Raw genomic sequence first — 21,595 nt, 5'->3', positions numbered from 1 at the left:
TTTAACAACAACAACAAAAGAAACAGCCTATCATTGAAGATACATTAGTACAGGAAAGTTATGAGAAATCCATTATGCGATTTTTAGAATATTCTCAACATTTCACTAAGCGATTTCGGTACTGTGATGCAGAAGGAGGTATTAATACTATTTGCAGGTCCCTTCAGCCCATTACACTAAAATGTGTTGAGTATATTCAATACACTTGCAAGATTGGCTAAGTCTACTGACTCATCAGCTTTCAGAGTCTACAGTATCTGAAGAATCAATGTAAGAGCTTCATTAGCCTTCTAAGTCGAGGATTATATCACCTTAAAAACTTAGGAAGTCAGGAGGTCTTGAAAGTATAATCTCCAAAAATTAACAAATCTTTGATTTATAAATAAGTTTATTTATAATAATATTTACATAATAAAACAAAACACATGAAACTCACAAGTTATACAAAGAAACTGATGTATAATAAAACAGCAATATAGACTGACAGGCAAAAATTTAAAGAAAGACTTAATAAAGAGTTAAATATCAAGTAGACAACTTTACCTCTTCTAAATTTCACTTTGTCACCCACACTGATTTGGAATTGAACAATGGCTCTCTTTAGGAGGTCCCATACTGGAAATTCTGCAAACTGCTAAGTTATATTTTGATAAGAATTTAAAGTTAATGACCTATTTCCATGCAGTACCTAATGCTGCCTTGAAATGAAGTCACATTCAGTCTGCTTTGAAGTGAAATAGCCTGTTAATCTGTTCTGCCAGGCTAGAAAAATGTCACCAATATTTTGCTGATGTGCGGAGATGTGGCAGGAATAAACTACTATTTATTTAGAGAGTAAAGAGAACTGGAGCAGAAATGACTGGGCAACAGTTTCAAGAGAAGCAAAAGCCAGGAGAGGGAAATCAATGAAAACATGCACAAGAATAGGCAGAGTAATAGCACAATTAGTGCAGTTGGGAAATGAACAGAAGGAATTAATCCATGGAGCAAGATAAGGGCTTCTTTAGTTACTATTCACTGGAAAACAACTTAGTGCCTAGCCAAACAAATCTGTTTTAACAGAAGTACTTGGGAGGACCTGGGGGTGTTAGTATATGGAATGCCACCTTTAAATTCATGTTGAGTTCTTGTTGACAGTGGTGAACATCTGTCTCAAATAGCAATAAAATGAAAGCTATATAATCTATACAGCTGCATTCTTTAACATAATAAAAAAGAACTTCAAATGAGACGAGCAAAAACAAGACATAAGCATTGTCAAATAAGGCACATGTAAAAATCTACACATATTATCCAGTGAAAGACAATATATATATATATTTGGAGGTAGAAATAATTACAAAAATACTGACATTTCTAAAGCATTAGCGTATTTGTTACAAACAATCACCAACTAATCCCCATTCAGAAAACTGTTTTGTAAAATGATTATTTAACATCTTCAAGACTACGTATCTGTGGCTTTTTTTTGAAATTTCACATGTGAGCATCTGGAGAATTCAGTTAGTGGCAAAAAAGTTGTCCATACTATGAGAAATGTAATATGGAAATTATAAAAAGTTATAAATGTTCATAAACCCCATGGTCATCATAATGTAAATGTCCTTGAGTGCACCAAGTTGATACTTCATCATCAGTTAGGAATTAACAATTCTTATTTCACAGGCCCATTGATGTTTTTAGTAATGTGGCTATATCTGCTGGCATACTCCCTTCGTCACCTGCAGGTCAGAAACTGGTGTTAAAATTCTGATAAAAATATTTTATGAAACGTATTTCTTCTCTCCAATTTTCTCTACTTTTGGTGAAATTCTTAATAATCTTTCAAGGCCCAGTTTGATTCAGTGTCACTCCCTGTTAAAAATATTCCCGTATTCCTACATATGTTAGGGCAACTTCCTCTGTGCTTGTGTTCACATTGCCAGCACAGCAGTCTACAGCTTCTGTTTTTGATTTGACAGAGATATGCAGATATAGTTTGGATCATATCCTATTCATACAGCACATAGTACTTACTCCTCAGGTTCACTAAATAAAAACATTTACCAAAAAATTCAATGCAAGGTGTAAAAGAGAATAAAAGAAAATATACAAAAAAAAATTTTTTTTTATGTAACAATCTGAATAGTGAAAATAAAGACAAAACTCCCAAATCCAACCAAACAGAAATCATTTCATCTACACTTATTTTCAGTCCAAAGATACAATCATTGTCTTAAAAAAATTGTTTTTTCAATTGAACAAGACCCCAGTATCTAGACACTTATCCAGGTCTCTCTCTCTCTCTCTCTCTCTCTCTCTCTCTCTCTCTCTGTGTCACCACAGAGACCCCAGTTACAGTCTAAACTTGAGACTACTTTTATCTACTCTTCTCCTTTCAGTAAAAAACATGATTAGGAACAAAAACTACTGCATAAACTCTCAGGGAATTCACTGACATGCTTGCCTCCAAGCTCGTCCATAGATTTGAAAATAGCCCATGAAATCCAAACTTAACAGCAAATTAAAAAAGCAAGACGCAGAAACAACTAGTCATACAATTAAAAAAAAGCAAACCCTAATGTGTCATCTTTCTGGGGAAGCTGGGTGATAAGGAGGCTTTTGTTTGCCCTTTAATATCTTAGGAATTTTGAACTATGTGAATGTATTTTATATATATATATATATATACACACATATATAATTTAAACTTTTAAAACCTTAAAAATTATTCTCCTCAAAAAGATGGAGGAAATGGAGAGGATTCTCTTATTTGACAAATGTTTCTAGTACCCAACTGCTCTTTAATCTGAAATTATTCAATTTTTGAATAAATGCATTTTATTGCACTCTAGCGAAATGAGTATTTGGCTCGTCAAAATGAAATTAATATAAATGTGAGAGTTAATAACAATATTATGCCATGTACTTTAAATCTTTGGATTCATAAATATTACTTAGTAAGTAAATCATAAAATTGTAGCTAAAACTATAGACCCAATTTTAATTTATTTCTGGGATATTTTGATGTCAGAGACAGAATTTTTCAAAATCAAAGTGTTTGTATCAGTTCTGGCAAAATGATCTTAGTTATTGTAGTACTTTTGAAGTAAGTATGATTGTATTCTCCCACGCTATCCCTAAACTGCACGCCAAGTTAAGGACTCAAACCATCTTTATTATCCCCTTGCTACTGTTAAGTTGATGCCTTTTCATATAAATAAAGTTTATGCTGACAAATAACTTACCTTCATCTACTGTGGTCATATCTTGTTCTAGTTTCAATTTCTGTTGATTAATTTTTAGCATGGATTCTTCGATTGTCCCTTGGCCTATTAATTTTATAACTAGTACTTCTCTAAGGAAAATACAAGATATGTCCATTGGTTACATAATATATAATTACTTAATATATATAAACGATATAACTCACCTTAGAATGCAATAAGAATAATTTGAAAATTGTTTAACAAATACATCCATAAATTTAAATTCTTTTATTCAAACTACTTGAGATTGACATTTTCTGAGCACGTCACTTTTAAACATCCTTTCCTATTGATTCAAGAGATGAGAAAAAGATATCGGTACTTTAAAATTACTGGTAGAACTGTATTACAAGAAACAGCTCTGGGTTGAGGTAGGGTATTCTATTTTTAAAAAGAACATGCTTTGCTTATCAGGTTCCAAGAAATAATTTAGTACAAAAAGTAAGGAAGTGTAGTAAAGTATAAAGATTACATGGGAGGTTTTAGTTCCACCTTTAAGTACTGATAAATATTTGGTTCATAAATGAACTTACCAATGTCTTTTGGAAATACAGTAAAATACTCCACAAAGAAAACACTGATTGTCTGCTGTTTACATGTGAGAACAGAGCTGAATTATAGGTATTTTCACCTCTTTATGTCCTGTGACCAATGTCTAATTTAACCTTCACCTAAAATATCTACAGCTCACATAATCTATTTCCTATGAGGTAACAAGGTAGCAATCGTACGCACATTACCCAGTCTATCTGGCTCTTACATGGTGTAACAAGCAAGTTACTAATTAGTAATTACTAATCTTTTTCAAAGGGGCTGGACCACTGGTAATACTTAGTTTTCATTTGCTGCATAACTACTTGGACTGGGGGTGGGAGGTGGTTTTATTTATTTTTTACTGTTTTGGCCACGCCACATGGTTTGTGGGATCCTAGTTGCCTGACCAGGGCTGAACCTGAACCCTCGGCAGTGAAAGCACCTAGTCCTAACCACTGGACTGCCAGGGAAGTCCCTGTTTTAATGACTAGAATATGAACAGATTACATGGTGGAGTTCATATTCAACACTGGTTGGTATAAAATACAGCGGAAGCCATGCTTTGCTGAAAATATAAAAACTAAGGCAGGACATCTGACAGATCATATTCTAATGTTCTATACAAATTAGACTGGCATTTGATTACAAATAAATTTCAACTGCAAACACTTACTTAGTCTGGCCTACTCTATGGCATCTATCTTCTGCTTGTTTGTCATTGTAAGGATTACAGTCAATATCGTGAAGTATAACAACATTTGCTGAAGTCAGGTTTATTCCTAGGCCACCAGCTTTTGTTGACAGCAGAAACACAAAGATATCCATATCGGTATTAAACTCGTCAATTAGATGAATCCTATAAGACAAATGTATTAGGTTAAATCTCACAAAAGGGTATATAATTAAAACTGAAAACAATCACTTCACATGGAAAATAAACTTGAAGATGTAAATACATGCTCTTGGCATTCTAGTTATTTTTCCTGTAGCTATTTTATTGAAAAGACCTATCCAATTCACCAACTTCTTTTCTATACCATTTATCTCCCTACTAACTCTAACTATTCAGATTTGATTAATTGCTAAAGGACTGTTTTGTCCTTTGTTTAATGACTTCTGGCTTTTCTAAATTCTGCACACAGCTTTTCAATCTTTAACCTTCTCAGAGTCTGCCAGCTGTGACTCATAGACAATATACCCAATGAACTAAGAATCTCAAAATCAAACTATAATGATGTATTCTCTTTTAGCAAGGCTTCTTTTCTTACTCTAATGCAGGAAAAAAAAAATTTACTCTGGCTGATAAAAAAAAATAAACCAAAGATACGATGCAGTTTAAACACACTAGAAAAAGCATTTCAACTAAGACAATCTTTTTAAACTCTGGGAATTAAAAAAGAAAACAAACAAAAAAACATACTCAAACTTACTCAATTACCCTTAAAATATGAAAAGCCCAAGATTTTAAGATAACCTTGGTTTAAAGATAAAGTGTTTTAGACTTAAAATGATTTTTAAAGAGAAAACACTGACAAATATATAATTCTAGTAGTTGTTTCAAAATATATTTGTATACGATTCAGACCAAAAATTAAATTTTCTTCATCTTAAGTTAATGAATGATTTAAAGTAACCAAACGTAAGACTCAAAGCAATACAATTCCATCAAATGCCCTAGACATTTAAAATTCTAACATTTACTCTTATTTGAGGGTAAGGTGGAGAGATTTTCTGAAACTAAAGTATACCAACCTTTCAGAAATCTGAGTCTTTCCATCTAATCTGAGGTACCTATGCTGATGATGTTTTAAGAGAACCTCTAAAATATCCAGCATCATGGTAAATTGGCTAAATAATACAACTCTATCACCCTGTGGAAATACATATATTAATTAGACACATAAAAAATAAAATTATAAGTATCTAATGAAAACCTGCTTCTTTAATAATAATCATAGCTAAAGTTTCTTATTTTAGATTACGTATAAGTAAATTATCTTCTAAACTTTGACCTAAAATTTATTTTTAAGACTAATTAATGGGAATAGCTACTAAGTACTACTTAGATTGTGATCTTACAAATCTATTTCACATATAAATTGTAGTATTAATTTATTTTACATAGTATCAATATCTTCAAAATATTAATTTTGAAGCAACTATATAGATTGTCACCTATGAAATAATGACAATTAAAATTATTTTTAAAAAACATCAATATAGATATATTCCACTAACTTCTGTTAGATGGAAGAAGAGTAATCAGGAAAACATATGCCCAAATATATCCAAAAAATGCTCAAACACCAGTTTCTAGAAGAATGTAGAACACAGGCTAAAGCTTCAAGAAAGTCAAATCATGCCAGAACTGTTTCAAAGAAGTTGAACTAACTGGGGAAACATATAAGGAGCAGTATTCTTCTTTAGTACCTTCTGTTTCAATTCAGACAAGATGCAGCCTAAAACTCGAAATTTTCCAGAATCTAAAATCAAGTCCATGTCTAACTGGAAGTTATTAATGTGTCGATACTGTTTACAAAGTACATGTAATTCAAAGTCTGTCATAACTTCCATATCTTCAAAGATCAGGTCAGGGTTAGCCTCACAATGTGTAGGTTCCTCAAAACAAAACAAAAGAATATATACTTCAAAATGAAGATAATTTATAATATGATTAGAACAACCTAATAAAATTGTTTACATCTGATAAAATATCTAAATCATAAAACATTTTAGTGCAACAGATTTACCAAAGGAAATTGATATTCATTTTTTTAGGTACAATAAAGGGGGGAAGTTCTTATTGTTTTAGAGATAACACACTGATAAATTTACAGATGAAATGTCTAGAATTTGGTCCAAAATGATCCTGGAGAGGATTCGAGGTGAAACAAGAGAAGTTGTGTCATCCCAGATGATAACTGTAGAAAATGGGTGAAGGTTTCATATGCGCAGAAGATCTCATTATACAATTCTCTCTACTTTTACATGTCTGAAATTTTCCGTAAGTTTAATATAAAAAATTTTAAAAAGGCAAATGGTTGCTTTAAACACAATGATCTGCAAGGAGAAATAGGGGTAGGTTAAGGGAGAATGAGACAAAAATAGAGAGTAACAGCTAAAACTGTAGACAAAATACAATAAAGAAGAAATAAAATGAAAAAAATAAACGGAGAAATAAGGCAGGACATACAATCTGATGAATATTTTTGGTGAAAAATAAATAAAAGAAGTGTATTATGGAAGTCCAGACCAGGAGCTGGCAAACTTTTCCTGTAAATATTTTAGGCTCTGTAGGCAAAATAATGTTTTGCAACTCTACTCCACTCTGCCCTCATACTGAGAAAGCAGTCACAGAAAACAAAGAAACAAAAGGGTGTGGCTGTGTTAGAACAAAACTTTATTTGTAGAAATAGCTATTGTCATATTTGGTCCTAAGGCCATAGTTGGCTGACTCTTGATGTAGACTGTCAGTCCTTCTTGGCTCTTATGTCCCCTAAATTATTTTGAACTCTGTGTTAAAAATGTTTTTCTTAAATACGTGGTTAATTAATATGCTTACTAGGTTCAATGGTCTGATTTTTAGACTAACAATGAACCTCATGTTTATTGGTGTTAATAAAGCTTAGTTTTAGCATAATACAAAATCCTTACCTTTAGCATAAGCTGAGACATTTCCTTGAGTTTTTCAGCTGTGTAATATTGGCGATGTAATAAAGGATGATTGGCCATTTTTCTCAACTGCATCATGACATTGCACATTTCTGTGTTTTTTTCTGTAACACATTAAAAACAACAAGCTGAAAGCTGTTTGTTGAAATACAACTCAATGCAAACAAAAGGTTTTAAAACTATTTCTTCAAATTCCAACTAATTTTAAAAAATGAGCAAATCCCACTATCATAGGACTAAACAAAATGCAGCCCTAGTACAGAATTATTTTTCATATAAAATTGTGAAAATCAGGTTATACCCATGTTATTGATAGATTTTTTCAATCTGTTGAAAAGACCCAAATAGAGTTGCTCCTGCTTCTCTGACATTGCACACAACTCAATTCGATCTTTCTTGGGGGGTAGCTGCTTGAGAACCTGTGAAAGGAAAACAGTTGAAGCAGATCATTCAAATACAGAAGAAAACAGATTTTTAAAAACCAATCATAATAAAAATATGCAGATAAGAGTTACCTCTTCTTTTACTCTTCTGAGAATAAATGGTTTTATAATTTGTTTTGCATGTGCTATTCTCTCCTTTTCATATATAGTTTGCTCATCTGCTGATTTCTAAGTAAAATAAGAAAATGACCTTTTAAATTATTCATTTAAATGATCACAATAACAGTATTACAGAACATGAAAATCTCTCTCACTACAATCTGAGTTATTTCCCAGAGAAACTCAATTCATTCTAGATGGACTTGAATTCTGGGCTGTAATATATTTCCTAAAGCTCCACATGTATTTTGAGGTTTTGTGACATGTAATCGTGTACTCTGCAGAGGTAATGAAATTGAACTGCACTAGGATGGTGTTCAGAAGTAATTAACTGATAAGTCATCACTGATTACATAGATAACTCTCTTGAAAAAATATGTGTGTGTTTAAGATAGTTTGGGTGGAGGGGAAGAGAGAGATAAGTAGAAAACTTGTATTTATTTGTGGAAAATGGTCCCAAAAGAAAGCTAGTGCGGGTCTACAGAAATCGGACGGTTCCTAGTCAAAACCTGTTAATTTTGGAGAAGAGGAATTTTATTCTAAGAAATTCTCCACATCCTATGATCTGCTAGGCCATCAAGTGGGATGGAATACATTAGTGAAAGTTAGAAAGGCAGTCAGTTTGCAGTAGAAGATTATCACAGAAAATTCTCGCAGAATACATGTGATTTGGGTGTGTCAAGAATCTATATTACCATTGCTGTACTGGAAAATGAGAGTTCTTGAAAAGTACACTCTTACTTTTTCTCAGCAATAGGGAAAAAATTAACCAGATTTTCTTTGAAATAGGATTTCCTTATTGTGACTTTTAGAAATTGTTACTTTTTAATTTATGAAGTTTTAATTCAAAACATATTTCCCATGGGGGAATTTTCTGGATATTCTACTTTTGCCCAGTTTTATAGTTTACCTATTAAAAAATGCTAATTTACCTAATTTTAATAAAGAAGATGGTAGCTCACATATTATATATCTGAGCTACCCACTAATTTTAAATTGTCATTCTTCAGAAAATTAGGATATTAAAAACCAAAACTTTTAGACCATGATTATAGAAGCCACCAATTTATTTCCTATTGTATTCTGGCTGACTTCCCAACTCATCCGAACATAGGATATCAACTACTTAAACTTATTTCATAGCACATATGCTACATGAAAACAAGAAAAAGAGATAAAATAGAAAAACGGTCCGGGTAAAACGCAAAGTAAGATAGTTGAGAAAAAAATATGAATTTATGCTTACTGTTTTAGAAGAAAACATTCTTCGTATTTCACTGGTGCTACTACTGAACATGTGCGGCATAACAAAATTCAACAGCGACATGAGTTCTAACAGGTTATTCTGCACAGGTGTGCCTGTGAGCAGCAAACGGTTATTTGCCTGTGAACAAAGGTAAATTTTAGATTAGTATTTTTTTTTTTTTTAAAGATCCACATCCTTCTTGTTCTCCCCCTCAGTGAGGGAGAAAAAAATTAAAACCATTATTAGTAATATAACATTCTGTCATAAAAGATAAGTAATTTAGAAAAATTATCATATATTGTACTTTAAGGTAGAATGTGTAAAACTAAGTCTCATTTTATTAAGTAGGTAACTTGTGTTCCCACATTACTTTTTGATGAGGCAATGGAAGAAGACAGATTATATCTGATATTCATGAAGTTTGTCCTATAGAACAAAGGTTGGCAAATTGAAGCTCATGAGCTAATGGTTTTTACATTTTAAATGCGGTGTTTAAAAAAAAACGAAAAAGCAAAGAACAAGTGACACAAGCTGAATGGCCCACAAAGCATGAAATATTTACTTACCTGGCCCTTTACAGAAAAAGATTGCTGGTTCCTGATATAAAATACTATATATATTAAAATACATAATCTGAAATTTTATAATAATTGGACAAATTCACAGAACACTCTCTTACATTAATTGTCATAAGGTGCTGGTAGCGGATGGAGCCCATATTCTTCAGCATATGGCCCTCATCAAAAATTGCGTAATTCAATTTTAGCCGACGAAACAGACTACGATCATCAGAACTGCTGATTGCACAATTATACCTGTTGCCAAAGAAAAAACAATCTCTAAGATCATACCTTTAAGAGCATGGACTCGTGAGATTTAATGTTTTGACAAATTATTTTTATGTACATATTTCTAATAGCCAGTAGCTAAAAGATAACACTAGACACAGTTGGTACTCAAATAAATATTGATGTACTTATATCCAAAATTATTGATGTACATGTAACCAAGTTACAAAAGCTGCAATATGCAGTTAAAAGACAATTCATATGTTATAATGTAATTAGACAACTTCTACACATCTAGGAAGAGGCCAATTTGGGTACAATTTATATGTAACCTGCAATTATTACACACTTTGCTTTATGAACTGTTATATTTTAAGAAGCAGTAGAAAAAAGAACATGAAGCTAAGACATTTCTGTTAAGAACATAACACCATTTTATTAAACTAGTAGAGTGAAACCAAGAAATAAGAGTTAACAGCAGCTAGCAAGACTATATATGAAAATGGAGTTCATTTTATTAAAAAAAGATGAATTTTCGATGAATTCTTTTAATCATGACCTCCTATAGAATTAACAAAAGACTGCCATCACGGTATTATACACCAAACTGAAAAATGCCTGAATCTTCAACATAACTCATTCTATTGCTTTTGTTGCATAGTTCTTAGCATAAACTCTCCTTTATTTTACTACTAATATTTTTAAAACATTTTAAAAAAATTTAGGTGGATGTACAAAATTTTTTTTCCAAAAAAATTTTTTCTCAATACTTACGTGGTCACGATTACATTGTATTCTTCGTATTTACTATGAATGTTATATCTAATCTGTTTACGTTCTTCTTGAGAACCTAGAATTTAAAAATGACACACACACGCTGATTGTATTTATTGTACTTTACTGTATGCTAAGATTTTAAAGAGGTCTCCAAAGTTAAAAGCATAATGACATATTCTTACCATAGTAACAGAGCACCTTTAAAGTGGGACACCATAAATTAACTTCCCTTAGCCAGTTATCTATGAAACAAAAGAGATATTACTTGCACCTGCTACAACAGGCAGACGTGTGCACTGAAATGAACACTAAAGTCTGAGAAGTTCTACCCAGAAATTATTTTTATAAAATAATAGAAGATAATTTTTAAAAATCACAAGACTCTTCACAATTTTACTCTTGATGATTAAAATGACTTTGAGATTTTGAGGTGGCATCAAAATGAAGAGCAGAGGGCCAACCATTATATTTATAGGTGATTATTGATTTCCAATTTAAAGAGGATTTTTTTTTTTGGTACATTCATACATACATTCTCTTACTCTAGTCTACATTCAATCAATTGAGAAAGAATGAAAGAGTAATTTGAGTGGGGATGATCTGCATACATTCTTTCTTAATAAATGTTTAATTATAAATTCAAAAGTGTTTCTCTTAAATTACTCAGTAAAACAACTTAAAAGTATTATGAAAACAATTGATCTTTTCAAATGGTATATGATCTATAATAATTTATAGATAATCTGTATAATAAGCTGAATAACTGACTTATATTGGAGTTATTTTCTTTAAAAAGACTTCCAGTATAATCAAACACACATATGCAAAGGGGTGAAAAGTGTAAGGAAACCAAAGAAATGAATATTCACCTTCACAAACTAAGAAATCTCTCTCTCACACACACACACACACACACACACACACACACGGTTTTTCTCCCCCTTGTATAAAATACTACTGAGTCAAGTAAAGTTGTCCACAGTATTACAAACCTATAGTTGATGCTGGAACAACAATCAAATGAGGACCTTTATTACCCTCCTGATAGAGGTACGCTAGGAATGCAATCGCTTGAATAGTTTTTCCCAGGCCCTAAAACGAAAAGTTTAAAAGACAATATACTAGATTTAAAAACAAACAAAAAACCCAAATAAATATTGGGAAAATGAAAGGAAAAAGAATACTTTTGGTTTTATTTATTTATGATTCCCCATGCAACTCTATGAGAATTTCTACTATATTCTTAGTTTTCAATAACACATAAAACAGATCATAATCTCCAAGTGATACAACTTAGTTAAGGGTAGGAATGTATTTTAACTGCTAGTTAATATGTAATACACATTGATATAGAAGACCTCTGCTTGCATATAAAGGATATAATTTTGGTAACTGTTAATATAAAGCAACTACTTAATACATACTGGCTGGATGGAGAATGATGTTCCAATGACTAACTGGAGCGGAACATATACCTATCCTATTACCCAGCAATTTTACTCCTAAAAATATATTCAAGAGATATGAGAGCATATGTCCACAAAAAGACTTGGGTAAGAATATCGATGCAGATTTACTATAACAGCCACGCACTGGAAATAATCTAAATTGCCATCAACAGGAGAACGGATAAACAAATTGTAGCACATTTATACTATGAACTACCACAAGCCAATAAAAAAAAAAAAAAACTACTGATACATGTAAGAAGAGGATGAATCATAGTAACTTTATTATGCACCAAATGAACCAGAAACAAACAGTACATACTGTATGAATCTATTTATATAAAGTTCAAAATCAGAAAAAAAATTATTCTATAGTCATAGATGTCAGAATAGTAGTGGTGGTAATGACTGAAAAGGAGTATAAGGGAACTTTCTGGGATGATGGAAATGTTTATGTCACATACAGTCAGATGGGTGTACATATATGTAAAAAGTCACTAAGCTGAACATTTGTGCATTTTATTTCAAGTAAATTATACATCAATAAAGTATTGCATTAAAAAAAAAAAAGGCTCCTGAGGAAATGTAGCTCCTTAGGAGAGCTACACATTGCCAAGTGATAGGAAGTGAATTGCCTCCAACCCCAAACATGTTGAAGCCCTAACTCCCAATGCTGGGGTTTATTTGGAGATAGAGCCTCTAAAGAGATAAGTAAAGTTAAATAGGGTCACAAGGGTAGGGACCCAACTTCTATCATAAAAGAAGAGATGGATGTTTCTAGAGAAAAAGCCATGTGAGGACACAGCAAGGTGTCCATCTGCAAACCAAACAGAGTAGCCTCAAGAGAAACCAAACCTGCCAACACCTTGATTTTAGACTTCCAGCCTCCAGAACTGTGAGAAGTAAATTTCTGTTGTTTAAGCCACATTGTCTTTAGTATTTTGTTAGGGAAGCCCTAGCAGACACTACCTTATCATAAATATTGTACTTTACAGGTTACAAAAGCAGTTTCACATAATATACCTCATTTGATACCAAATATAATCTTATGATACAGGAATTACCTATGTTTTATTAATATTGGCTCTGAGAGATTAGGTCATTTGGTAAGGATTACAGAGCCCACGAAAGGCAAATTTGGTACACAGAACCCAGATCTGATTTCCAAGTCCAGTTTCCACAACTGTACTCTATAGAATACTCTATATTCTATACGTAATTTCTAACTATTTTGAAATTCTGCATATATTATTCACTTTTATATTAGATAAATAGCATCTCTGTTTTAACGACAGTATGAGGTATGTGTGGAAACTGTCTTGAAAAACTAAAGATTATTTTACTAGAAGCTAGCTAGAGAACAAGGATTATTACCTTCGTTAATTTTTATTTTGGAAATCTAATACACAATGTAATACATATATTCAATAAACATTTTCTCCATTGAACATTACTCATTTTTAATAAACACTTTTTAAAAAGCATAGCTGGAGGAAGGAAGGTAAAGGTTAGATTAAAGGTCAAGTTTCTACATGACAATACTTGGACTATCGGCTGTAATGAACTTCCTAAGCTTACCTTCAAGCAAAATGTGATCTGGAAAAGAAAAGAAACTCAGAAACATCTAATAAAAGTAAAATGACTGAAATGATGGTGATGATAAACGTGTAGATTTATTTACTAACAAGGACAGGTATCTATGATAAATTTTAAAGGGAGCTACAGAAAAGCACATGTAGTAAAATCTCTTTTAATATGACATATATATGTATATGTGTATGTATATATGCATACACACACACCTACAAAAGAAAATATTCTGGAAAAAGATATATACCAAAATAGTACTTACTCTAAGATGGCAGGATTATGTGTGATTTTGTTTTTTTTCCTGTGTATTTTTATGTAACATCTAATTTTAAAAACACATATATTTATTAATTTGATGAGAAAGACAAAAAACCTATTTTCATTTTTGAGGGGAAAGTTAGGAGGTTAGAACTAAGATAAGCAACAGAAAACTGAGAGGAATGAGAGGGGTTATACCTTGGTAAGAGCAGTAAACTAATAGGGACAAGGGAAATTTTCATCTTTTGAATGACAGCAAGGATGCCTATTAATGGTAAATCCTAGAAATAGAGTACTACTTACCATTTCATCTGCCAAAATGCCATTAAGTCCATGTTTATGTACCAATGCCAGCCAATTCAAACCAACCTTCTGATAGGGCTTGAGTGACAAACTGGTAAAGAGAGAGTTACCGGATATTATAGATTTATACCTCTATTAGTTTTTTCTACTAGTTTTCTGAGAAGAGGTTTAGGTTTACAATGCACCAAAAAACTGAAGTATCTAGTTATAGTCTTACCTTTTAACTTACTGTTAAAAGCTATTTACACTTACTTAAGAAAATGAACCCAAAACATAATACATTTTAAAAAACCTCTCAAATTTTATTCTGTATTTGTTGTTTCTGGCAATAAGAATTACCAAAAAAATTTTCATATTCAGTCATAATGTAATGCCACCAAATTAATTCCACAAATGATCAGAATATTAACAATGATAACATATTACTAATATAATATTTATACTCTAGAAAAATGTATTGTACTGATTTGCATATTAGCACAGTCAGGAACTTAAAGTATTAGAACAAAAACATATGCATAATTTGCTACTTTGCCAGGCTGATTTAATAAAACTTGCTGACTGAATGCCAATCACCTCTAATATCACTGGTATGTATAATTCTGGAGGATGTATGTATATATGTGTGTATTTATGTTTGAACTACATATAAATGTAAATTTGCTAGGCATCAATAAAGACCAGTGAGTAGAAAGCAGCAGCCATGTGTCAAAAATCTTATTTAATTTGTGAACACATAAACAGACTAATCCCTGGGAGTAACTTGCTTGGATGGCAACATGGAAGGGGTCTAATGGACGAAATGGTTAGTTTTTTCTAAAAGTTCAAGTGGTTAAAAACTAATAGCAGTTATTTACTGAATATCTATTATATACAGATATACAAAAATATCATTTTCTAGCATCACCTCATTCAATCTTTTAATATTCTATTAAGGTAGTTATTTTTTAACAGATGAAAAAACCCGAGGCTCAGTAAGTTGCCTGAGGTTGCGTAGCTACAAAGTCTTATGGCTAAGATTTTAACTCATAAAAGTCTACCTCATGCAAAAGCTTATTCTTATACTCACTAGGGAAGCATAAACCCCACATTAACATAAAAACTTAGGACAAGGCCATGCTTCTCACTCTACAGCTTTTATCATATCCCCTTAATTTCCTGTTACACAGATCCTATCTGCACATGGAGAAGGGGTCTGATAAATGGCTCTGATAAATGGTTAAGGGGTCAAATTCTGAAATCAAGACACTTTAATTAGAACAGGGATCAAAGAGGTGAGGTCGAAAGATATCCATCTTAAATCAGAATCTATGTTTCAACTGTGGGGTACGCAATCTATAAAATAATTCTCATTTGAAAAAATTAAAAGTATAGGTAGGAAAAATCAGCAGTACTGCTGAAGACTTTACAGTTCATTTTTTAAAATGTCTTTGCCTTCTTGGCCAATATAATTTCTATGCCACTATGAAAGTAATAATAAACAGAATATTATCATAGATATTTTAATTTTCAGGTCCAAATAAATTCTACTATACTGGTAGAGTAAATGCTAATATTGGAATTCTAGACACTATACTTTACATGCATGGGCTTTACATGCATTATTACTTTATTTAATCTACATTATAAAGTAGATACTATTATTATCATCATCTCCATTTAGAGATGGGATTTAGAGATTCTCTCTGGGATTCAGAGAAGTTAAGTAACTTGCCCAAGGTCACAGCTATCCAAATCCATGTCTGCAGTGGCAGAGCTGGTACTCAATCCAGTTCTGATCCAGAGTTCAGCCCTTAATCACTAAACAGCAAACATGAAAGTTTTCTCTCTGACCCACCCACTCTACAGTCGACACTTTCTATTTTTAAATAGAATTTTCATTATTTTCCCGAGTACTTCCTACTGTCTTAGTCATCCCCCACACATTAAGGTTCACATTCCATGAAAATGATGAAACTTGATACGGTAGGCATATTACATCACTTATAAATGCATCCCAAGGGCCAACATGCTACCCCAATGTAAATTTATCACAAATAGCCAAGAAATATTCTTAACAAAAATTACTGAATATATGTTATCACCAACACATGTTGAGGAACGAGTCTAACTATTAAAATATTCCTCACTATACATAAAATTTTAAAAAGTGATGAGGAAATTTTGAGAAGCACTGAATTTTTCATTCAAATAAAATTGTTTCATCCACATTCACAAAGCAGCTATGGTAGCTGTTTTGATCAGGACATTAAATACCTGTTATATTGAAGTATTTGTTTTAAAAATATAAGTGTGTATGTGTGTGTACTCGCTCCTCTGCTAGATTTATGTAAATCACAAGTAACTTTCTGTTGCTTAGTGTCACAACAGTGCTGCCCACAACACACCCTTTCTTCAGAAAGCCAGAGGAGCACTGGAAATGTAGTTCTGGCAAACAGCTTTCCAGTTCCCTCGTTAAGACAAGTTTTAAAACAGGGCAACTATATTCGTTCTCTAGCAGGCGCTAATATTTAGCTGCTATACAATCATACCTTCCATTACTTTTGACATTCAACAGTTTTCTAAAAATTTTTGTGATTGCATATGAACCCCACCCACTAGTTTACAAATAAGAATGTAATCTGCTCAGGGTTATCCAAATGGTAAGAACTATAGCCTAGGCCTTTTGAATTAGGTAAGTGATCTCTTTTCAAAAGGGGACTACAGGTATCTTTAAACTGAAGGTTTTCTTACCTCCCAATAAGGAAAAAAGTGATTTTAAGATTTTCTGAGGTCATGAAAGAAAATGAGGTAGCATGTTATTTTAAAGTTACTTGTTTTGTCGGGGGAAAAAAAATCCTTCCAGAGAGTTACTATAATTTCTTTTCAGAGCGAAAACTAAATGGGGTTTAAATTTCCTGTCAGAGAAAACTAGTATCAAAATTATTCTGAAAGGTGAGAAAGGCCTGAAATAGAAAACTGGAGTATATACAATGTGCTAAATTTAAGTTTAAAATGCAGAAATACAGGGCTACAGAAACTTTTTCAAGTAGTTCATATGAAACAGATTAGCGATGCTAGCTGACCAAAAATTTATGTCCCTCAAGTATGTCATGAACGCTGAAAATACTACCACAATAATAGTTTGTACTAATAGTAGTATCCAAACTACTAAAATATTTCTATCATAGTACTCTGAGTTAGTCAACACATCTGCACTACTGATTTGCATTCACATCATTGTCAAATGGTTTCCCGGTAACTGTTTAGAAACATCCTGTCAAGCTGAGGATGAACAAGTTCACAAGAACCTTAGTAGATTTAGCCCAGAAAAAGACAGGACACACATAATTAAATATTATTTTATACTGAACATGTGAGAAACCTTTTCAGTTAAAACAGTTTAAAGCTGATAAATTTTAGATAAACCGCTAAAGCTTGAGAGATGGCTACATCTATGATAGGAATAAAATAGGAGAAATACTGAGGTTTTTTTTTTTTTTAACATTTCCTCACTGTATTATATTTTAATTTAAGGTAATTTTAGTTTTGACATTTTAAAATAAACATTATGAATATAATGGTTTTGAGATACATATGAGAATTTTTTCCCTTGCAAAGACTTTATTTTTAACAGGGAGTTACAGCATGTGTGTATTCCTTTTACCTCTAAAAGGCTATTTTTCTTCTGTTATAATTCTTAAAAATTTCTAATAGGAAAATAGTTAATATAATTTTGCTTCAAAATAAACTTTACTATAAAGAATTTGTTCTGTTAAGCGAAAGCACAACAGCTTATTCTTCAGGATAGTTTAATATTTTCCTCTGTGCTAATAAATCCTTTCCCAGGGCAAGGAAAGTACTTCAAATGTTTCTATACTAAGCAGCCATTATGCTTGGCCAGTATACCAAGTAAAAATCTGCAAGTTGCTTGTGCAACTTACATTGGCTAAACACAAAAACCAAGACAACAAATTTCACCCCCTAAAAGTGCATTTAAATAAACTCCAAAGAGACTATCTATACAGGTTTTCAGAAGTTGTACTTTGGGACTAGATCCAAGAAGCACCTAAAAAACCCCCCAAACTATTTTTCTCACCTGTTTAATATTTCATTTAAAAATTCCTCAGTCTAATAAAAAGGATAGCTTTATTACCTGATCATACTATTTACAAGTAATAGGACTTTGTGGATGTGGGTTTAAGAGAGAAATTTTTTAAGTGATGCAATAAAGCACTTGATTTTTTAAACTCCAAATTACGATAAAGTAGACTCAACTGGGTAAGCCTTGTAGAGTGAAGAACTCCCCATATCCAATGCTGTAGAACAAGAAGGAGCAGCTCCAACTACACTTTTAGGAGATGAATTTGCTGACATGGTCATAGTTCTTTCTATGCAACAGGGAAAAGAGCTTCTTTGTGGGAACTGCATCACGTTTCCCTACACCATCCCATAGCACCCTAGAAGGGCACAGAAAAGATTGTCGCTTACTATTAAAGGCCAGTAACCATATCTTGATTTTTCTTTCATATCTTGACTTTTAATTAACCAATGATCAGCAAATATGCTTTGATCATTAACTTAGAAAAATATCAGAAGTACATAAAATCACCAACTAAGGTAAATAATTTTAATGAGACCCTAGTGCTAATCTTATTAAATACCTATCAGAAATATTTTGAACAGAAATAATTCATTTTAAAAATTACATAACACTGCAGACTATGGATACACCATAAATCATTCTAACTAGTCTCGGACCTTAGCAACTTCGACTATTTCCATGTTATTGCCTCTGTATGTATTATCACAGTAAACAATTTTATACTTTTTTTTAAAAAAGGAAGCATTCTGAACAGTCCTGAGTTTCCAGACAACTTGAAAATAAACTTTTAAAAGAAGTTCAAAACAACGCCCCGCCCGCCATATCCCAACATCATGCAAAGGAGGGGTGTTCACAATTACAAAACGCCGTTTTCATACATTCTGGTTGTTGGACAAATTTTTTAGTGAAAACAATTTAGTGGGTTTTTTTTGCAAGAACTCGGACAAGGTATTTTACTGACAGTAGCAGTTTGGGGAATATACTTTTTAAATATACACTTTTTATAATTTTTCCTTATATAATCTATTTAATAAAAGTGTCCTTTTCAATTTTTATGTGTTTTTACCTCAAAAAGATTAAAAATTTTGGGCTTTTGAAAGCATTTAATCGCATATATAGGATACTTCAATCATTTCACTTGTGATCAAAAAGAAACTGAACTAAGACAAATTTTTACATTGATGCAGTTGAGCAGCTGACTCTGAAGCACTAAATTAAGAGGTAGCTAAAACCACCTTTTCAGTTTCTGTGATTATATATGAAATTATCTGTCATCAGACAAGGAAAACATAGGTTACATAAGACCATAATATCTCCTCCCTCTAATTTACAATGTGATAATGGAGTAAAATATCCTGATTGGGGGGAGGGGGGGTGACGATCAATGAAAAACAATTCATATACCACTTACATGCCATTATAGGAAACCCTGGGTTTCCCTTTTAAACATTAGTTTTCCTACCATTTGCACATTTAAGTTTCCTAGGCACAATACAGGAATAAATTCAACATCTTTATACAACTGAGATAAAATAATGAATAGGTACATACAACAAGTATTACCTTTGGTTTAGAATGGAGGGTTGTTCTATGTTCCATCCACCTCCATTTCCAGTGAGCATGGTAACTTGTTTTGTCAATTTATTTGAAATGTCTTCACATTTGTTCATAAGCCTTATAACTACATCCCTTTCTTGGATCAGTGTTTTACAGTGCCATATCAAATCTTCTGATAAGCCATTTGTTTTGGACATCTTTGTGAACTATGGCATGAAAAGAAAAATAATTTAACAGTTCAGATCTAGTAAATAGGGAGCCAATTTCTTTCTCTGTGAGGGAAAAAAGTTTGTTAAACTTTTACTAATGACCTTAATCAAATGTGAAGAGAACCTGCATTTGCATTCTCACGTTTCACTTTGATAAATCCCACTGTCACCTCAAACTCATCATGTTGAAATAAAACATACCTTTTTCCTCAAAATGCACCATCCCAAGCTTGCTACCTTGACCCTGGTATCTGTTCTCTTATGGGAGAAACTCTAAAGTAATTGTTAATGTCTCCTATCAGGTTTTGTCTTCAAAACCTCGGATTTATGACTATTATCAAAGGTAATAGTGCCAAATATAAAAACTGCATACTAGATCTCTTGCCTCCATTTTTGTCACTTCCTATGAATATAAGATTAATTTTCCTAAAACATACTTTGCCCTATCATCACAGTACAACCCCTCAAGCTTTCAAAACTCCAATTATTATTTGTCACTTGATATTTTTCTCTAAACTGAGACAACTACTACTTGGAAAGATATTATGTGAATCAAAAGTATACCGTGACCAATTCAATAATTTGATAAAAGTTAAGAATAGTATCAATTTCAATACAAGACTTGTATAAATGGGTTTGTATGAAAACTCAGAATTTCTTTCAAAATGCATTTGTATTTATTTTTCTAAAGGAGACACTGAATACTTTACAAGGTAAAAGCTGTAACAGAATTAGAATTTTCCCAAATAGATAGCTGAAAAAAATATATCTTGAAGAACTGTACAAAAAAATATTTTTAGTGTAAAGGATTAGAAAAAAGCCCAGTAGCTATTTGAAAGCTGTTTGTTGGGCAAAAAGAAAAATACCATAATCCAGAACAAAGGAAACTAAACTAAAACCATCTGTTAGAATAAAGCCACACATGGTTTTGATTCATAGTATCGTATTTAGCATATTCTTTCAAGTTATGACAAGAATCTCATTAACAGCTCTAAATAATCCCCATGAACACAGTATTTCTAAGTTCACAGAGAAGCTCAAGCAACAGAAATTCAATACTCAGAGGATATACTAAGAAAATTTCATAAAAAATGCAGTTTATACTAACATGTATTTTTCACATCTAACCTAGAGTAGGTTGGTAGAAATGAAACTTACTCATCTATTCCAAAGCCATGTTATTACTGTACTGCAGGAATAAAAAACAAAACAAACCAAAAACTTAGCATGCCACAAAATGGCATCGTGAAATAAAAAGTTATTTGTACACTACTTTATATTTTCACAAGGACAACATTCATAATCACAATGTAATCTCCCACTCTGTACTTTCCAGGGA

At 32.1% G+C, this 21,595-nt stretch overlaps 1 protein-coding gene across 7 annotated transcripts in view; it reads right to left on the bottom strand.

Annotated features, from left to right (window-relative positions):
• Positions 1-370: 370 nt before the first annotated feature.
• The window catches only part of SMARCAD1 (SWI/SNF-related, matrix-associated actin-dependent regulator of chromatin, subfamily a, containing DEAD/H box 1), a 72,790-nt gene continuing 51,565 nt past the window's right edge, over positions 371-21,595 (bottom strand). For 6 of the 7 annotated variants that reach the window (XM_033400358.1, XM_033400359.2, XM_004276977.3 and 3 more), the window contains 15 exons: positions 20,054-20,253; positions 14,407-14,497; positions 11,800-11,899; positions 10,990-11,049; positions 10,805-10,880; positions 9,922-10,057; positions 9,243-9,380; positions 7,970-8,065; positions 7,756-7,873; positions 7,437-7,558; positions 6,213-6,401; positions 5,535-5,653; positions 4,456-4,638; positions 3,228-3,337; positions 371-1,721 (listed from right to left, as the gene is read on the bottom strand). In XM_033400358.1, coding sequence (XP_033256249.1) covers positions 1,660-1,721; positions 3,228-3,337; positions 4,456-4,638; positions 5,535-5,653; positions 6,213-6,401; positions 7,437-7,558; positions 7,756-7,873; positions 7,970-8,065; positions 9,243-9,380; positions 9,922-10,057; positions 10,805-10,880; positions 10,990-11,049; positions 11,800-11,899; positions 14,407-14,497; positions 20,054-20,253 — 1,800 coding nt within the window. In that variant the 3' untranslated portion in view covers positions 371-1,659. Of the gene's footprint in view, positions 1,722-3,227; positions 3,338-3,412; positions 3,535-4,455; positions 4,639-5,534; positions 5,654-6,212; positions 6,402-7,436; positions 7,559-7,755; positions 7,874-7,969; positions 8,066-9,242; positions 9,381-9,921; positions 10,058-10,804; positions 10,881-10,989; positions 11,050-11,799; positions 11,900-14,406; positions 14,498-20,053; positions 20,254-21,595 lie in introns of all 7 variants that reach the window. The other variant, XR_004475282.2, reaches the window with a different exon arrangement.

This window comes from Orcinus orca, chromosome 4 (assembly GCF_937001465.1).
Source record: "Orcinus orca chromosome 4, mOrcOrc1.1, whole genome shotgun sequence".
In the NCBI taxonomy this organism is placed as follows: domain Eukaryota; kingdom Metazoa; phylum Chordata; class Mammalia; order Artiodactyla; family Delphinidae; genus Orcinus; species Orcinus orca.
The sequence above is the reverse complement of the archived record's forward strand: the minus strand, read 5'-3'. Positions and strand labels throughout refer to the sequence as shown.